Here is a 17,631-nt window from a genome sequence, read left to right as displayed (position 1 = left end):
TAGGCATGTGACACTGTGCCCAACCGATTTATTTTATTTTTAAATTATTTTTCCTTTTTTTTTTTTTTTTTTTTGAGACGGAGTCTCGCTCTGTCGCCCAGGCTGGAGTGCAGTGGCCGGATCTCGGCTCACTGCAAGCTCTGCCTCCTGGGTTCACGCCATTATCCTGCCTCAGCCTCCGGAGTAGCTGAGACTACAGGCGCCCGCCACCTTGCCCGGCTAGTTTTTTGTATTTTTAGTAGAGACGGGGTTTCACCGTGTTAGCCAGGATGGTCTCGATCTCCTGACCTGGTGATCCACCCGTCTCGGCCTCCCAAAGTGCTGGGATTACAGGCTTGAGCGACCGCGCCCGGCTTTTTTTTTTTTTTGAGACGAAGTATTTCTCTGTCACCCAGGCTGGAGTGCAGTGGCCCAATCTTGGCTCACTGCAATCTCCACCTTCCTGGTTCAAGTGATTTTCCCACTTCAGCCTCCCAAAGTGCTGGGATTACAGGTGTGAGCTACCACGCCCAATCAAAAAAAAATTTTTTTTTTTTTCGAGACAGAGTCTCACTCTGTCGCCCAGGCTGCAGGACAGTAGCATGATCATGGCTCACTGCAGTCTTGACTTTCCAGCCTTGAGTGATACTCTCACCTCAGCTGAGTAGCTGGGACCACAGGCATGTGCCACCATGCCTCCCGGGTTCAAGCGATTATCTTGCCTGAGCCTCCTGAGTAGCTGGGACTACAGGTGCCCGCCACGATGTCCAGCTAATTTTTTGTATTTTTCGTAGAGATGGGGTTTCACCGTCTTAGCCAGGATGGTCTCGATCTCCTGACCTCGTGATCCGCCCGTCTCGGCCTCCCAAAGTGCTGGGATTACAGGTGTGAGCCACTGTGCCCGACTAATATTTGTATTCTTTATAGAGACAATGGTCCCCCTATGTTGCCCAGTCTGACCTCAAACTCCTGGGTTCAAGCAATCCTCCCACCTTGGCCTCCCTTTATGTTTATTGTTGAGAATCTGTTTCCTTCCACTGGAGTGGGAGTTCCTGTTGGGCAAGACTTTTCTCTCTCCTCTGCTCTTATATGTCAAGTGCCTAGAAGGGCATCTGGCACACAGCATTCGGCAAATGGTGGGATGGAAGTTGGGCCGCCTGGACCCCTGCTCTGCACCACTGCCCTTCTTCCTCTTCCTCCCGCCCTCCACATTCCTCTCTCTGTGCCCACATTGTACTTCCTCGCCTCGGAAGTGGCTCTCTCCCTGGCTGGCTCCTCATCAGCCTTCAGGTCTTGGCTCTTAGCTGAAAGTCACCTTCTTGGACCCTGAATTCCCTGCCTCGCTGCATCCCAGCTGCTTCCTGTCCTACAGGTTTTTTTGTTTGTTTTTTGAGACTGAGTCTTGCTCTGTCGCCCAGGCTGGAGTGCAATGGCGGGATCTCGACTCACTGCAACCTCTGACTCCTGGATTCAAGCAATTCTCCTGCTTTAGCTTCCTAAGTAGCTGGGATTACAGGTGCTTACTATGCCTGGCTACTTTTCGTATTTTTAGTAGAGACTGGGTTTTACCATGTGGGCCAGGCTGGTCTTGAACTCCTGGCCTCAAATGATCCCTCCACCTTGGCCTCCCAAAGTGCTGGTGTTATAGGCATGAGCCACCATGCCCAGCCAGTTTCTCTTCTTTACTGCTGTCTTCACACTCTATCTGCTCGCGTGCAGACAGTCTGGCTCCCCTGCATAAGGCGGCTGTAAGAGGCTGAAGCTCCTTGCAAGGCCTTATCTCACCTGTCCTTTACAGCATCCCGCCATCCAGAGCACTGCCAGGAACCTGAATGGTGAGCGAATGACTCCCAGCAATGCGCAGCTGATTGGGCCTTGGTACCAGAGTGAGGCTGAGATAAAGGGGAGCCCAGGGCCAGATCCCTGCCACCCACATTCCTGTCCCCTTTCCTTTCCAGCCAGCCCAGAGACCACAGCAGCACAACAGGTGACCGGCTTAAAAAAGTTTAATTGCTGAGAACATCCAGGGCAGGTGCGGGCCAGTCCCTGCAGGGCTCACATCCCCTTATTGGACCATCAGCTCTGCGATGCCCCCCTTCTCCTGGCTACAAACCTGGGAAGCAGGGCAGCTGGTCCCAGGGCCCTGAGACTGGTGCTGCTCCAGAAGGCCTGGTGGGGGGCCAGCCCCCAAGGCGCTTGACCAGAACTGAGACAGCAGGCAAGATGGGGCAGTGTGGGGTGACCAAAGATCCTGGATGAGGCCAACCCAGGCTGGGACCAGCCCAGGTCAGCAGTGAGACCAGGGGAGACAGGGTGCCCAGGGCCTGCCTGGGGACATGCTACTGACCTCCCGCCACCCTGCACCCCTGGCTACATGCTAGTGGGCAGCTGATGAGCAGCAGCTGACCCCAGAGACAGCAGAGGTGAGAACAGTCCCTGGAAGCTGCCAGAGGCCCAGAGGCTGTGGAAGTGCCCAAGGGAAGCCAGGAGCGCAGGGGTGACATGTGCCGGGGCCAGAGAGGTATCTTCCAGCTTGAGGATGAGCTGTGAGGTGTGCACTAGGAGGTGGCAGCGTAGGTGGGGTGGAGGTGACGGGGGCGCAGGCTAGTCCTGGGGTGAAACACCAAGAGGTGGGGGGGAGTCAGGAGGGCCTGGGAAGGGAGGAGGCATGCACTGTGGCGTGTGCGAGGGACCGTGCTGCCTGCCGGGAAGTGAGGCCACTCGCCACTCACCCACTCGTCCTCGTCCACGCCTTCAAAGGAGTCCTGGGGGAGCGGGTCTTCCCGGTTCCCCAGTTTTGCCACCATGGCATTCAGCAGCTGAGAGAGAGGACAGCAGAAGGGTAGGGAAGGGAATAGGACTTGCTACTCCCACTCCAAGAACAACCCTGACAATGCTATGAAAAGGGCTTTTTTTTTTTTTTTTTGAGACAGAGTCTCGCTCTGTCACACAGGCTGGAGTGCAGTGGCTGAATCTCGGCTCACTGTAAGCTCCGTCTCCCGGGTTCACGCCATTCTCCTGCCTCAGCCTCCCGAGTAGCTGGGACTACAGGTGGCCGCCACCACACCTGGCTAATTTTTTGTATTTTTAGTGGAGATGGGGTTTCACTGTGTTAGCCAGGATGGTCTCGATCTCCTGACCTCATGATCCGCCCGCCTCAGCCTCCCAAAGTGCTGGGATTATAGGCGTGAGTCACCGTGCCCAGCCTTTTTTTTTTGAGAGACAAGGTCTTGCTCTGTCACCCAGGCTGGAGTACAGTGGTGTAATCATGGCTCACTGCAGCCTTGACTTTCTGGGTGCAACCGATTTTCCTGCCTCAGTCTCCCAAGTAGCTGGGACTACAAGTGTGTAACACCATACCTGGTTAATTTTTATGTATTTTTTTTTTGAGACAGAGTTTCGTTCTTGTTGCCTAGGCTGGAGTGCAATGGCGCAATGTTGGCTCACCACAACCTCCGCCTCCTGGGTTCAAGTGAGTCTCCTGCCTTAGCCTCCCGAGTAGCTGGGATTACAGGCACGCACCACCATGCCCGGCTAATTTTGTGTTTTTAGTAGAGACGGGGTTTCACCATGTTGGTCAGTCTGGTGTCAAACTCCTGACCTCAGGTGATCCGCCCGCCTCGGCCTCCCAAAGTGCTGGGATTACAGGTGTGAGCCACCCTGCCTGGCCACACCTGGTTAATTTTTAAAAATTTTTTGTAGACATGGGGTTTCACTGGTCTCAGGCTGGGTCTCAAACTCCATCGCTTAGATCCTCTTGCTTTGGCCTCCCAAAGTGCTGGGATTACAGGTGTGAGCCACCATGACTAGCCAAAAGAGCCATTTCATTTTTATTTTTATTTATTTTTTGAGATGGAGTCTTGCTCTGTCACCCAGGCTGGAGTACAATGGTGCGATTTCAGCTCACTGCACTCTCCGCCTCCCAGGTTCAAGTGATTCTCCTGCCTCAGCCTCCCGAGTAGCTGAGATCACAGGCGCCCACCACCATGCCTGGCTAAATTTTTGGATTTTAGTACAGATGGGGTTTCACCATGTTGCCCAGGGGTGGTCTCAAACTCCTGAGCTCAAGCAATCCACCTGCCTTGGGCTCCCAAAGTGTTAGGATTACAGACGTAAACCACTGTGCCAGGCCTCAAAAGAGCCATTTTAATTACAGCCCTGACAAAATCGATGGGTTTCTACTGAAAAAGACACAAAGAAGAGATGGGGGGAGTCAGAGACTGACAGACTGTGGCATGTGGCACCAGATACAGGGGCTACCGTCTCTGCACGGGCCTCAAACGCTCAAAATGTACTCCAGGGTCCCAAAAGCACTTGGGCCCAGAACCTCCAGCTTGGGTTGGGTTTGGTCTGGCCAGGGCAAGGCTCCCACTGCCCTCCCCAACTTCCCATGCCCCATGGTCAGTGGCAGGGCTCTAGAAGGTCTCCCACCAGGCTCCGGTGTGAAGGGGATGTGATATGTGGCTGCCGTCCCAGTCTGGGTTGGGGATGGAGAACTAAGGGGCCGCGGTCAGGCGCAGCCAGGACTCTGTCACCTCCGCACGGCTGCTCTCTCCCATGCCTACCTCCTCCTTCTTTTGCTGGTCTGACTTCTCTTCCAGGTACTGTGCCGAGGATGGGGCCCGACGAGCAGGGGCCTCTCGGGGGGCTTGGCTCACTGGGACAGGGCAAGGACAGGCATCAGAGAGTTGACTTGGTGAGGGCTCTTTGGTGCCAAGCCCTAGGGGATTTCTTTCTTTTTTTTTTTGAGATGGAGTCTCACTCTGTCGTCCAGGCTGGAGTGCAGTGGCGCGATCTCGGCTCACTGAAAGCTCTGCCCCCCGGGTTCACACCATTCTCCTGCTTCAGCCTCTCACGTAGCTGGGACTACAGGTGTCCGCCACCATGCCCCGCTAATTTTTTTTTTAAATTTTTTTTTTTTAAATAGAGACGGGGTTTCACCGTGGTAGCTAGGATGGTCTCGATCTCCTGATCTCGTGATCCGCCCATCTCGGCCTCCCAAAGTACTGAGATTACAGGCGTGAGCCACCACGCCCGGCCTACCTAGGGGATTTCTAAGAGGATTTCTAAGAGGTACAGATCTAAGAGGTGGTGTTAACAGTCAATGCAGCCTCAGTGCATAAGCCCTGCCCTAAACACCAGAGTGTGTGCATGTGTGTGTGTGTGTGTGTTAGGGGTGGGGACCTGTGATGAATACACAGACCACGGGCCCTGCCCTCCAGGGGTGGCTCAGAGACTGATTGACACAGCCACTCCACCCTCCCAAGGGCCAGAGGAATTGGCGTGCCAACAGGAACAGAACTTCAACCTGGGCCTTCTATCCCTTTCTCCAACCCCCATCCTGCTTCCTACCCACACCCAGTCCCTCAGTGCACCTGGACTCATGTCAGGAGGCTGCAGGCTGAGAAGCCAGGGTTGCCCATTAGCGCCTTGCAGCCAGGCCTCGGCACTGAGCACCGGCTCCCAGCTCACGGCTGTGTCTGGGAACACGTCATCCTGGAAGAACTCTTTCTGCAGAGGGAGAAACGGGCTGTCCTCAGACACTGACCGGGGCCCAGGGCACACGAGCATCTGTTGGGGAAGGACAGGGCAAGACCTGGGACCCTCCCACCCATCTGGGGCTTCCATGAGTTTCAGCATCTCAGCAGAAGGGGGTAGGTGTCCCCAAAGAACGATGGGTGGGGAAGTTTGGAAGCAGGGCCGGACGGGACCCAAAATTCCCTCTAGGCACCAAGAAGGCGGTGGGCATGGCAGTCCCAGGTCCCCACCCTCACCCGGACTCGGGGCAGCCGGAAGGCCACAGGCTCCAGGGAGGACTGGCGCAGCCGCAGGCACCGCATCAACTCCACTTCCCGCACATCGCACTCTGTCTTAGGCAGGAGGATGAAGCCCTGGGGGAGCAAGGGAGTCGTAGCTGCCACTGGGACCTAGAGCTCATGGCTGGACACATAGTCTCCCCAGGGTGCCAGCACCCCTCACTTAGGACCACCATGCCTAGGGCCTGTCCCTGGACAGTAATGTGTTGATCATGTTGAACAACCTGCTCTCTGGAGGGAAAGCCCTGATTTGTGGTGTTTTCCTGTTTCCATAGCGTACAAACTCCCACCATGGACAGCTTCTAGATGCCACCTCCACTCCCTCAATGTGGTGTTGGGAAGAGACGTACATAGCACATCATCCTGCATTTCCTCCATGCACTCCAACACAGAAACGTGTGACCTCAGCACAAATAACAGTAAAATTGGATAAATTAATTAGAAGTGATAAACTGAGTGTTTATTACTTTGGTTTTTAATATTCTTATTTTTAGGTTCATATTTTGGGTTCATATGGTTTAACCTTATCTAGTGTAATTTTTTGTTTGTTTTGTAGAGATGGGGTCTTGCTCTGTTGCCCAGGCTAGTCTCAAACTCCCGGGCTCAAGCAATCCTCCTGCCTCAGCCTTCCAAAGTGTTGGGATTCCAGGACACCGTACCCAGCCTATGGTATACTTTTTAATAATGGTTGAGTATGACAACCGCTCTCAAACTTCCTAAATAATTCCAGCAGCAGCTCTTCTTGCCAGTCACTGGGCACAGCCCCAGGCCCAGCCCCAGCCCAGGACTCTGACCCCGACCCACAGACTCCTGTATTTGCCCATATGGCCACCAGGGGGCAGGGCAGCCCTGTGGTCCCATCGGGCACCAGGCGCCAGGGTGTCCTCACCTTGTGGGGGTCGGGCGATGTGAAGCTATTGCACTCCAGGAAGAAAGGGGACTCGGGGAGCAGCTCGTACAGGAACACACGGGTGTCACCCTGCAGGGAAGAAGGCAGACTGGGGACCCTCCAGCAACACCGGCCTTCCCCGTGCCGCCTCTCGCCTGCCACTCCACCCTGCAGCCCAGCTCACCTTGCCGGTCAGGAGCACCAGGCCAGTGTCTGGGTCGTAGCTGGGCAGCAGGGTTGAGGGAGCCACGTCCAGGCCCAGCACCGCCAAGGGTCCGCCAGCCAGGGCCTCAGCTTCATACAGGAGCAGCTGGCGCTCACTTTGGCTGCAAGGGGGTTTGGGGGCAGAAGCAGGTGTTTCAGAGCTGGAGGGGCCTGGGGCAGGGAGAAGGTGCCCACGTAGCCCCTGCTCTGTTCTGGGTTGCAGGTGAGGCCTAGTGTGGCCCTCAGAAGCGCTGGCCTGGCCCGGCGCAGCCACACCCTAATCTGCCCCTCTGCCTCTGGGTCCCCCGTTGACTCTTTTCTCCCCAACTAATCGCTCACCCATCCATCTCCCCCTCAGTGCGTCACCACCCCTGCTTCCATCTCCCCCAGACCCCCTCATGCACCCCTGCATCTATCTCCCCCCAACCCCTCACCCACCCTTCCATCCATCTCCCCGCTAACCCCCAAACACCCTTCCATCCGTCTCCCCTATCCCCTCACCCTCCCCTGCATCCATCTCCCCTTACCCACAACTCATCCATCCATCTCTCCCCTACCCCCTCATTCATCCATCCATCCATCCACCCATCTGCCCACTCATCCATCCACCCATCTATGCCCACATTTATTCATCCACTCATCCATCCATTTGCCCACCTATCCATCCACCCATCTAACCCACTCATCCAATGATCTACCCATCCACCCAACCATCCCGTGAGGGGCAGGAATGGTTTCTGAAAGCCTGACAAATGTATGTGATTGTGGAGAAGGTGGACACAGGTGGCTGCTGGAGCCTCGGGATGGGGATCCCTGAGTCCTCACCTGTCAAAGCCAGACACCAGCAGACAGCGACCATCACACACCCAGACAATGCGGGCTCCGCGTCCTCCCTTGGGCCCTGGACCTTCCTGTTGAGGCACATCACGTGACACTCAGCCAGGACCCCTGAACCAGGTCTGAGGTCACTCCCCACCCCTGTGCACTCACCTGCAGGGGCTCAGGGCCACTCCGGGGCCTGTAGATCCGCACACGCCCATCCTTGCAGACAGTGGCCAGCTGCTGCCCATCAGGACTCCAGGCCAGGCTGAAGATCTGGGGGCAGGAATGGACATGAGAGACACCCTTGCTTCACTGCTGGCCCCACCCCTCCTCACTGCTCCTGCCTCTCCTCACTGCTGGCCCCCTCTCTCCTCACTGCTGGCCCCACCTCTCCTCACTGCTGACCCTGCCTCTCCTCACTGGGGCCCCCCTCTCCTCACTGCTGTGCCCCCCTTCTCCTCACTGCTGGCACTGCCCCTCCTCACTGCTGGCCCCCGGCTCCTCACTGCTGTGCCCCTCTTCTCCTCACTGCTGGCCCCACCCCTCTTCACTGCTGGCCCCGCCTCTCCTCACTGCTGGTCCTGCCTCTCCTCACTGCTGGCCCCATCTCTGCAGCCGTCCTACCTGGTCTTGGTGGCCTTGCAGCTTCAGCCGATCAACTCCAGCCTGAAGGTCCCAGATGCGAACAGTGAGGTCATAGGAGGACGAGGCTAGCACATCGGCTGCCAGCGGGTGGAAGCGCAGGGAGCAGATCTTCTCCGTGTGGCCTGGAGGAAGGCAGGGGTGATGGAGAGCCCTCGGGAGACACTGGTCACCCCAGCCCCATTCCTGAGCCTGCCTGACCTGTGAGCACAGTCTCCGGCGTGGTGAGCACCTCTTCCAGGCCCTGTGGGGGCACCCGCCACAGTCTGATCCTGGCATCCTCACCAGCTGCAGAGGACAGACAGGGGCTCATCATTGCTGGGCCCAAGACCTCTGGGCTCCCCAGCCCCCATCTGGGATCCAGGACCCGCCCTCAAGCCGAGGCATCCAGCCTCCTTACCCACAGCGAGGCGATGGGGGTCAAAGGGGTCCCAGGCCAGATCAGTCACAGCTGCCCCATTCTGCAGCGTGGGCAGTGCTGTGTCGGGCAGGCGGCCAGGCTTCCGTAGCTGTGGGAGGTGCCCCCACCCCAAGGCCCATCAGTGCCAGGCAGAAAAGCCAGTCCTGAGAGGCTGCGGGCAAGCAGCATGTCTGGGAGCCCACCCTCTGCAGCAGAGGCTCCCACCGCTGGGTGACCCAAGCTGTCTGCCCTGACCACCTTGTACTCTGAGCCCCAAGTGCCAACCACAAGGCCCCAGAGAGTGAGGGGCAGCAGCGTGAACTGGCGGGAAAAGCTCAGGCTTGGGGCTCAGGTGGCCTGGCTTCGGATCCCAGCTCCACCACTTACACAGCTGTGTGACCAGGGCAGGTCACTAAACCTCTCTGTGTCTCTTCTCCCTCATCTGTAAAATGGGGATAAAAGTGGCAGGCCCTGTGGCAGGTGGCTGGGAGGATCACAGGACAGGCAGATAGGGGACTGACACACGGTTTGTGCTCCCTGTGCCATGTGGGTAGCTAAGGCCCTCTGTGTCTTTACCACTGGCAGGGAACTGAGGGGCAGCCCTGGTGGGGTGGGGCCCTCACCTCGAGCACAGCCACCTGTCCCCCACTGCTGAGCAGGGGCACAGCCACACGCAGCTTGTTGGCGCAGAAGCCATCACTCTCACCAGGTGTGGTGAGGTTGAGCCCCTTGAGGTTGGTGATGTGGCTGTCTCGGTGCAGGACGGTGCCCTGAGCATGGCGGAACTTGGAACTGGGGCCTGGCGGGTGGCAGAGACATGGAACCATGTGTGAGGATGCCGTCCCCCGCTGTCCTGCACTCTGAGTCCCGGCTGCCCACTCCCCTCACTCCAGGCAGGTGTGCAGCGTGGACCTAGGCCCAGGCCTCTGCTAATCCAGTGGATGTAACTTGCCCAGGAATAATGCCTGGAACGATACCCTATTCCATGGTGGCTCGGAGGAATCTTGGTGGAGCCCAGGGCTTCAGCTGCTCGGAAGCTGGTGGCCCCAGCCGCCCTCCTGTTTCACAGGTGAGACTCAGCTGCCACACCCCAGCCCCCAGGACAAATGACCCTGCCAGTGAGTCTGGCTGAGGGGAGTGCCCTGCATGAGGCCTGTGCTCAGTGGTAGGGTACAGAGGAGGATGACGGGGAGTGGGGCAGACAGGGCTCCTGTGGTAGGGGTGAGCTCCCCGTCCTGCCTCCTTACCCAGCAGGCTCTGCAGCGACCTCAGACTGGGGCTGGTCCCGATGCCACTGGTGCTGGAGAGTGAGGGCCCCAGGCTGGAGGGCGTGGAGGGCGAGGTCAGTGAACTGGGAGATGAAGAGAAGCCCTCCTGGGGAGGGGCATGGGGTCAGCCAGCCTGCTCCTGGGTGTGCTGGCCAAAGGGAGGGGGTGCCTGCCAGCTGACTCCAGGGTCACCACTCTGGGCTACCTGTGGACTGGAGGAGCCCCCGCTGTGGGCATGGGACAGGAGCGGTGGGGGGCATGGGCATAAATGCAGACACACAGGGAAGCAGCTGAGCTTCAGACCGCGGGGACAGCAAGTGGCAGCTGCTGGCTCCCGGCTCTGCAGGAGGGTGTGCCCAGCGGGTTAGATCTGCCAGTATTTTAAGAGAAGCCAGAAATCTAGATCTATATGAAAATTCTTGCTTTTTAAGTGTTTGCCCAATTTAGAAAGCACTGTGAAGTTCCTTCTTTACACTCCATGTGTTTCTCTGTCTCTGTTACACTTGACAAAGAAGGTTGGGGCCGGGCTTGGTGGCTTAAGCCTGGAATCCCAGCAGTTTGGGAGGCCAAGGCAGACAGATCACGAAGTCAGGAGTTCAAGGCCAGCCTGATCAACATGGTGAAGCCCGACTCTACTAAAAAAGTATAAAAATTGGCTGGGCGCTGTGGCTCATGCCTGTAATCCCAGCACTTTGGAGGGACAAGGAGGGTGGAACACGAGGTTAGGTGTTCAAGACCAGCCTGGCCAACATGGTGAAAACCCGTCTCTATTAAAGATACAAATTAGCCAGGCATGGTGGTGCACGCCTGTAATCCCAGCTACTCGAGAGACTGAGGCAGGAGAATCACTTGAACCTGGGAGGAGGAGATTGCAGTGAGCCGATGTCGCACCATTGCACTCCAGCCTAGACGACAGGGTGAGACTCATCTCAAAAAACAAAAACAAAAACAAAAACAAAACTTAGGCCAGGTGCAGTGGCTCATGCTTGTAATCCTGGCACTTTGGGAGGCCAAGGCGGGTGGATCACCTGAGGTCAGGAGTTCAAGACCAGCCTGACCAACATGGAGAAAGTCCGTCTCTACTAAAAATACAAAATTAGCCAGGCGTGGTGGCGGGCGCCTGTAATCCCAGCTACTCGGGTGGCTGAGGCAGGAGAATCACTTGAACCTGGGAGGCGGAGGTTGCAGTGAGCCGAGATCGCGCCATTGCACTCTAGCTTGGGTGACAGAGTGAGACTCTGTCTCAAAAAAAAAAAGGCCGTTGGGCCAGTGAACACTCAGGGCAGCCACTGCAGTGTCGCTGAGGGAGGATGGGGGCGACCCTGGTACTTACACTTGCGTCTACATCACCCACGGGTGTCTCCATCACTGCAGGCTGGGCTGTGTCAGGGAGGGGCTCCATAGAGGGCACCAGACGGGAAGTGAAGCTGGGGTGGGGCCGGCAGGCAGGGTTGAGGCTGACCTTCTGCACCTGCATGGAGGCCAGCAGTGGGGTGATAGGGGCATGGGCCGCCCGGTCAGGAGGGCCCCCATGGGAGGGTCGACTAGGTAGGGATGGGGGGCACCCAGCAGGCCAGACTGAGTTGGCACACAGCCACACAGGGGGCTTCCTGGAGCTTGGGGAGGCCAGGAGAGGTGAGCCAGGCCTTGGTCCTACCTGCTGGTTGTCCCCAGCCCACCAGCTGTGGGGGTCGGTGGCAGGCACACAGCCGGCAGTGTCCGGGAACAGGTCCTCGTGGAACTCCACAGACTGGCCGCAGACAAGCAGGCAGCCGGTGAGGCCCAGGCCCCCCGACTCCCCAACCCCCGCAGCCCCTCGCCCAGGTCCCCCTCACCTTGCGGGGCACGTGGTAGCCGATGGGCACGATGGCTGTGTCGCTCAGCTGCAGGACACGGAGTACCTCGCAGCTCATGACAGCTAGCGCCTGCCGGGGCACAAGGGCGGCCCCCCGCAGCACGCTCTCCAGGACACACTGGGTCACTGTTGAGGACACCACAGGGAACAGGCAGGATGGGTGGGGGAGTGGAGGGTAGGGGAGAGGGAGCAAGGAAGCAAGGCTTACCTGGGCTCAGCGCCGGCTGCTGCGGGACCACCTCGTAACAGTACAGCTGCCTCTCGCCCTGAAATGAGTCTGAACTGAGCCCCGTTTGCTGACTGTACCCCTGGGGAGGGCCCAGCGCTGGCACCAGCTCCTCCACAGGTCCCCAAGGACCTGAGCCACAGAATCACGGTGGCTGGAGATGGGGCTCCCCCACATGCTGGGCGCTAAGCTGAGCCCTAGGCTGACTCTACCTCACTTGCCCAGCCTTGTTGCACATGGAGTGAGCACCGGGGGTGTATGTCAGTATTTATGGAGTGCTGACTGTGTGCTGACACCGCTCTATTCTCGGCCTTGTTCTCAGGAAGGCCAGTGTTCTAAGAGAGCTACAGTCACCTCGGCTGCACAGGGGAAGACACAGAGGCCCTGTTCTAGTTCCTCCTCTTTCTCGGGGAAGGCCAGGGGCTGGACTCCAGGGTGTGGATGTAGGTGGGAGCCCCAGCTTCTCACTCACCTTTCCTGCCAGGACCAGGAGCCCAGAGTCAGGGTCCAGCAGAGGCATGAGACACCTGGGGAAGAGAAGGCAGGATGGCGGGTCGGGGCAGTGGGAGGGCTGCCAGCTTCATGACCCCATGTAGGAGCCCAGGACAGGCACCACAGCGACTGGGAGCCACTTGGCCATCCAGCCATGTTCAGCCAGGTCCCCAGGAACCCCCTCCTCTCCCTGAGCTTCCCACATGCCCAACACACGCCCACACCCCAGCTGCTCCTCCCCTGGCCCTCCACCTGCACACCTGCGTCACTCCAGGACTGGAGTGGGCACAGGGGAACTTGGGCCCGATCTCAGCCCCAGCTCTTCCTCCAAGAAGACCCCACATGCATTCTGTCCCCCTCCCACCTCCGACAGCCCAGACATCAGGCCAGTATTGCCAGGGAAGGTGGAGAGGTGATGCCAGAGGCAAGGAGACCCCCGTCCCCACTCGGCACTGCCTGTGGACGGGCAGCATCCAGGAGCAGTGCAGACAGCCCTGCAGTTCCGAATCTGCACTAAGGTTTGGGGCCCTCTACTCAATTACCCCACGTTTCCTGGGCCTCAATGATATCTTGGAAGCTCAGAGACCCCTCCACGCTGAGTTAAAGTTCCTGTGTCCAAATCTGAGCCAGGTGCCCAGGAGAAGGGGCTCCTTCGGCCGCTGGGCTTCTCTGCCCACCCCAGGCCTGCCACCCTGGCTGATCCTGCCCGCAGGATGCTCCCAGGGCTTCTCTGGCCTCGAGGCGGGAGCAGGACGGGGTGGAGGCTGGGAATAGAGTGGGCAGGCTGGAAGCCCCCAGAGCCCCTGCCACTCTATGTCCAGCTCAGCCTTGGCCAACTGTCTGGCACTGGCTGGGGCTTTATGCCTCCCTCCCGGGGCCCTTCAGAGACCCCTGCACAGCCCCTCAGCCCTGTAAGAGCTGCTTCCCACTCCAGGGCCTTCTGAGGGGAGCGGGGGCCTGGAAGGACTCTGACAGATGCCTTCCTGTGTTTCTTGCTCCTGATCTTGGCTTTTTTTTTTTTTTTTTTTTTTTTTTTTAGAAACAGGGTCTCCCTCTGTTACCCAGGCTGGAGTGCAGTGGCACAATCATTGCTCACTGCAGCCTCAACCTCCTGGGCTCAAGCAATGTTCCCACTCAGCCTCCAGAGTGGCTGGGACTATGGGTGTGCACCACCATGCCTGGCTATTTTTACCTCTATTTTTGTAGAAACAAGGTCTCACTATGTTCCCGAGGCTGGTCTCAAACTCCTGGCCTCAAGTGATCCTCCCAAAGTGCCAGGATTATAGGCATGAACCACTGCACTTGGTCTTGGTTTCTTGTTTCTGGGACCTGCAGGCCTGGACCCCCCAACCCAGACACTGACACCCTCAAACAGAACCCTGTCCCCACTGTGTTTCCAGGGTCAGAGGTCACCCAGCTGTGGCAGCTGCCTCTATCCCTCACCCCGGTGACAAAGGGCCCGGCTCCCTCCACTGTCCACCCATCCCCTCCTGCCAGCTGACCACTAAGCAGTGCCGCCCACCTCCCCTCCCCCACCTTCCAGGAGCCACAGAGTGGCTGGGAAGCTGGGTGGGGCCCTGGGTGTCTCCATGACTTCCTGGAGTGCCTTCGGCTGGTCACCTATGAGTAACACAGGCCCCTAATTACTGAGGGCCCAGCAGGGTGAGCCGGGCTCAGCAATGCCCTTTGCAACCCGGCCTGATCACTGCTTGTGGTGGCGAAGGGCAGGGGACCAAGGTGGTGCATGGCCTGGAGTGCCCTCCAGACTGACACTGGCTCCACTGGGGCAGAAGCAAGTCCCTCCAGCAGCTTTGACAGGGCTTTCACTCATTCATTCGTTCACAGTCATTCACTCCTTTGATGAGCCAGTCTATGCCTGGTCCTCGGCTCGACCTGCATGTAGGTATGCCCAGAGATGAGTGTAACAGACTCTGCCTCTGTCCTCAAGGTGCTCACAGCCTAGCACAAGAGGCAGACAGACACAATCCCATAGACAAACACGTGAGGGGAAGGTTCACCGAGGACACACAGTGACAGAACAGGGGGACTGGGCCTCAGCAGCAGGGGAGAGGGTGTTCCCTGCGATCCCAAGATCATGCAGAAATCAAACACCTCACAGGAAGAGAGTTTCAGAGAGAACACAGCCTGTGCAAAGGTCCTGTGGCATGTGGGTTCATGGCCTGTTTAAGGAACAAGATGGACAATGTGCCTGGCAGCCTGGAGAGTGTGGGTGAGGGTTGAGGCTCAGGATGGGCAGGTGGAGGCTAGATGGGAAGGGGCCTGGTGCATGTGGGGAGGGGGAGTTCTGCCTCCAGTGGACGAGCAATGAAAAGGTAACAGTGCATTTCAAGCAAAAGAGGCTAGGCCGGGCACAGTGGCTCATGTCTGTGATTCCAGCACTTTGGGAGGCTGAGGTGGGAGGATTACTTGAGCCTAGTAGGTCAACACTGTGACCAGCCTGGGCACCATCATGAGACCGTGGCTCTTCAAAAAAATTAAAAATTAAAAAATTAGCCAAGTATGCTGGCTCACACCTATAATCCCAGCACTTTGGGAGGCCGAGGCAAGTGAGTCACTGGAGGTCAGGAGTTTGAGACCAGCCGGGCCACATGATGAAACCTTGGCTCTACTAAAAATACAAAAGTTGGCCAGGTGTGGTAGTGTGCATCTGTAATCCCAGCTACTTGGGAGGCTCAGGCAGGAGAACCGCTTGAACCTGGGAGGTGGAGTTTTCAGTGAGCCGAGATGGCACCAATGCATTCTAGCCTGAGTGACAGAGTGAGACTCCATCTCAAAAAACAAAATTAAATGTTAGCCTGGTGTGGTAGTGCACACCTGTGGTCCCAGCTGCTAGGGAGGCTGAGGCAGGAGGGTCACTTGAGCCCAGGAGTTTGAGGCTGCAGTGAGTCAAGATCATATTACTGGCCGGGCATGGTGGCTCACACCTGTAATCCCAGCACTTTGGGAGGCCGAGGCGGGTGGATCACTTTAGGTCAGGAGTTTGAGACCAGCCTAGCCAACACGGTGAAAACTCATCTCTACTAAAAATCCAAAAATGAGCTGAGCATGGTGGCATGCACCTGTAATCCTAGCTACTCAGGAGGCTGGGGCAGGAGAATCACTTGAACCCAGGAGGCAGAGGTTGCAGTGAGCGGAGATTGCACCACTGCACTCCAGCCTCGGCCGCAGAGTGAGATTGCATCTCAAAAAAAAAAAAAAAAAAAAAAATCGCATCACCCTGCTCCAGCTTGGGCAACACAGGAAAACCTTGTCTCAAAAAATAAAAATAGAAAGAGGATAGGACCAGACTGGCACTGAGCAGGGATCACATTGGCTGCTGGGGGCACAGGCTGGGAAGAGTGGAAACAAGTCCCAGGACAGAAGCTGAGGGCAAGTAGGCTGGGCAGGTCTCCTGTGGCCCCTCTGCTGCCCTTATGAGAAGGCGGAAACAGGCCAGGGACCACCTCATGGCATCAGAGGCTCACCTGTGTGCTGAGCCAACCGCCTGAGGAGGCCTAGTGCTCAGCCTCCCTCACCCCCGTTCCATCGTCCCAGCCAGCCAGTCACTGACTCAGGAGCTAGGACTGAGGGGGCAGGAAGTCAGGGAGGGCAGGGCTGGCTCCTCTGACAGGTCAGGCCAGTCTTCCTTGCCTCAGGCAGAGCCATCTGGACAACTCTGCCAGGCGGGGGCATCCTGTCTGCCATAGCACGGGCCAAGAAATGGGGTCACGGCACCCAGCCCCAAAGGTTGTCCAAGTGTTGGCATGGGCCTGACCCCAGGCCGCGTAAAGAGAGCTAAGTGGGGTCTAGGTCCGGAACATGGTACGTGAGCCCTGCCAGCTAGGCAGAGGGCCAGAGGTGGTAAGAGGTATTGTCGGCACCTCTCCTGCTGGAATCTGGGCCTGCCACTGGGAAGGGCTCTGACTCTGACCCAGGTCCTGGGTTCTGTCCCAGGCATCAAGTTATAGAAGGTCTAAGGCCCAGATCTGCCACTGTCCCTCAGGCAAGTCCCAGAAGCTAGAAGACAACCTCAGTACCAACTGGGAGGAACGAGCAGCTTCAGCCTCCGGATAAGCCCCACCAGCTCTCCCAGGACTCCTGTGATTAGCACAGAGGGGAAGCACCAGGGTGTGCTTGCTACAAAGAGCAGCTGCAAGGCTCCTTCTCTGTCCTCCCCTCCAGCCCATCCCTCCCCCTCAGGCCCCTTCCCACCAACCCAAACATTCTGCCATTGTGCCAGTTCAAAGCAGGCTGGGTCCCCTGGATCTGTCCCTATCACCCAGGTGGGAGAGTTAGGATCCTTCGACCCTACCCCCACTCCCATCCCCACACTCCCTAGCTCCCCCGCTGTGTGCAGGCTGCTGGTAACCAGGTTCTAAAGGCGGTGGCACCTTGAAGCCATACAAGGCAATGTTGGATAAACTGAGAGGGGACTCCTAAAAGCTTCCCTTGAGCCTCTGGGTAAGTGGGGACCTGTGTAAGACCAGGGCACAGGATTGGGGCAGGGGGTGAACACCAGGCAGATAGGGTCTCTCCATCTGCAAGAACCAGCCACAGAGGCGAGAAGCTTCAAGGCCATCAGGAGGTCCCGTTCCTTGAGGAAAATCAGGTTGGAAGCTCTTGGAGCCCTCTTCACCCCTGACCCTGGGCATCTGTGGATGCTTCTGAGGGCTTCAGAGGACACAGGGCCAAGGGAAGAAGCAGGGAAACAGTTCGACAAGAGGCTGCACAGCACTGATTGGAAGCTGAGATGGTTCTGGGGCTGGGCAGGAAACTCAAGTGAGTGGACAGCTTGGCAGGAGGCAGCAAGGAGTGGTGGGGACTTGGGTGACCCATGAGCCTATGTTTTGGCAGAGGGAGCAACTGCCACTCAGCCACAGCTGAGAGTTCCTGTTCAATGCAAGCTGGGAAGCCCCATTTTAATATGAAACCACCTGATTTTTCAATGTTAGCAGTGCCTTCAAAGTTGTAAAAACTCCCATAAAGGCGGCACTAAACGCACCCAAGGGCCAGCCCCAACCCAGGAACAGATGTCCAC

General features: G+C 57.6%; 1 protein-coding gene across 2 annotated transcripts in view; it reads right to left on the bottom strand.

Annotated features, from left to right (window-relative positions):
• Positions 1–1,966: 1,966 nt before the first annotated feature.
• LOC101006632 (coronin-7) overlaps positions 1,967–17,631 on the bottom strand; it is a 63,862-nt gene continuing 48,197 nt past the window's right edge. Inside the window, exons 10-28 of one of the 2 annotated variants that reach the window (XM_009195890.4) lie at positions 12,574–12,628; positions 12,084–12,141; positions 11,856–12,001; positions 11,678–11,770; positions 11,354–11,491; positions 10,000–10,126; positions 9,376–9,551; positions 8,753–8,861; positions 8,554–8,640; positions 8,335–8,477; positions 7,879–7,983; positions 7,714–7,799; positions 6,869–7,010; positions 6,685–6,774; positions 5,754–5,870; positions 5,355–5,490; positions 4,545–4,636; positions 2,712–2,798; positions 1,967–2,589 (exon numbers count right to left, since the gene is read on the bottom strand). In XM_009195890.4, the coding sequence (XP_009194154.2) occupies positions 2,584–2,589; positions 2,712–2,798; positions 4,545–4,636; positions 5,355–5,490; positions 5,754–5,870; positions 6,685–6,774; positions 6,869–7,010; positions 7,714–7,799; positions 7,879–7,983; positions 8,335–8,477; positions 8,554–8,640; positions 8,753–8,861; positions 9,376–9,551; positions 10,000–10,126; positions 11,354–11,491; positions 11,678–11,770; positions 11,856–12,001; positions 12,084–12,141; positions 12,574–12,628 (1,993 nt within the window). In that variant the 3' untranslated portion in view covers positions 1,967–2,583. The remainder of the gene's footprint in view (positions 2,590–2,711; positions 2,799–4,544; positions 4,637–5,354; positions 5,491–5,753; positions 5,871–6,684; positions 6,775–6,868; positions 7,011–7,713; positions 7,800–7,878; positions 7,984–8,334; positions 8,478–8,553; positions 8,641–8,752; positions 8,862–9,375; positions 9,552–9,999; positions 10,127–11,353; positions 11,492–11,677; positions 11,771–11,855; positions 12,002–12,083; positions 12,142–12,573; positions 12,629–17,631) is intronic. The other variant, XM_021931713.2, reaches the window with a different exon arrangement.

This window comes from Papio anubis, chromosome 18 (assembly GCF_008728515.1).
Source record: "Papio anubis isolate 15944 chromosome 18, Panubis1.0, whole genome shotgun sequence".
Lineage (NCBI taxonomy): Eukaryota > Metazoa > Chordata > Mammalia > Primates > Cercopithecidae > Papio > Papio anubis.
The sequence above is the reverse complement of the archived record's forward strand: the minus strand, read 5'-3'. Positions and strand labels throughout refer to the sequence as shown.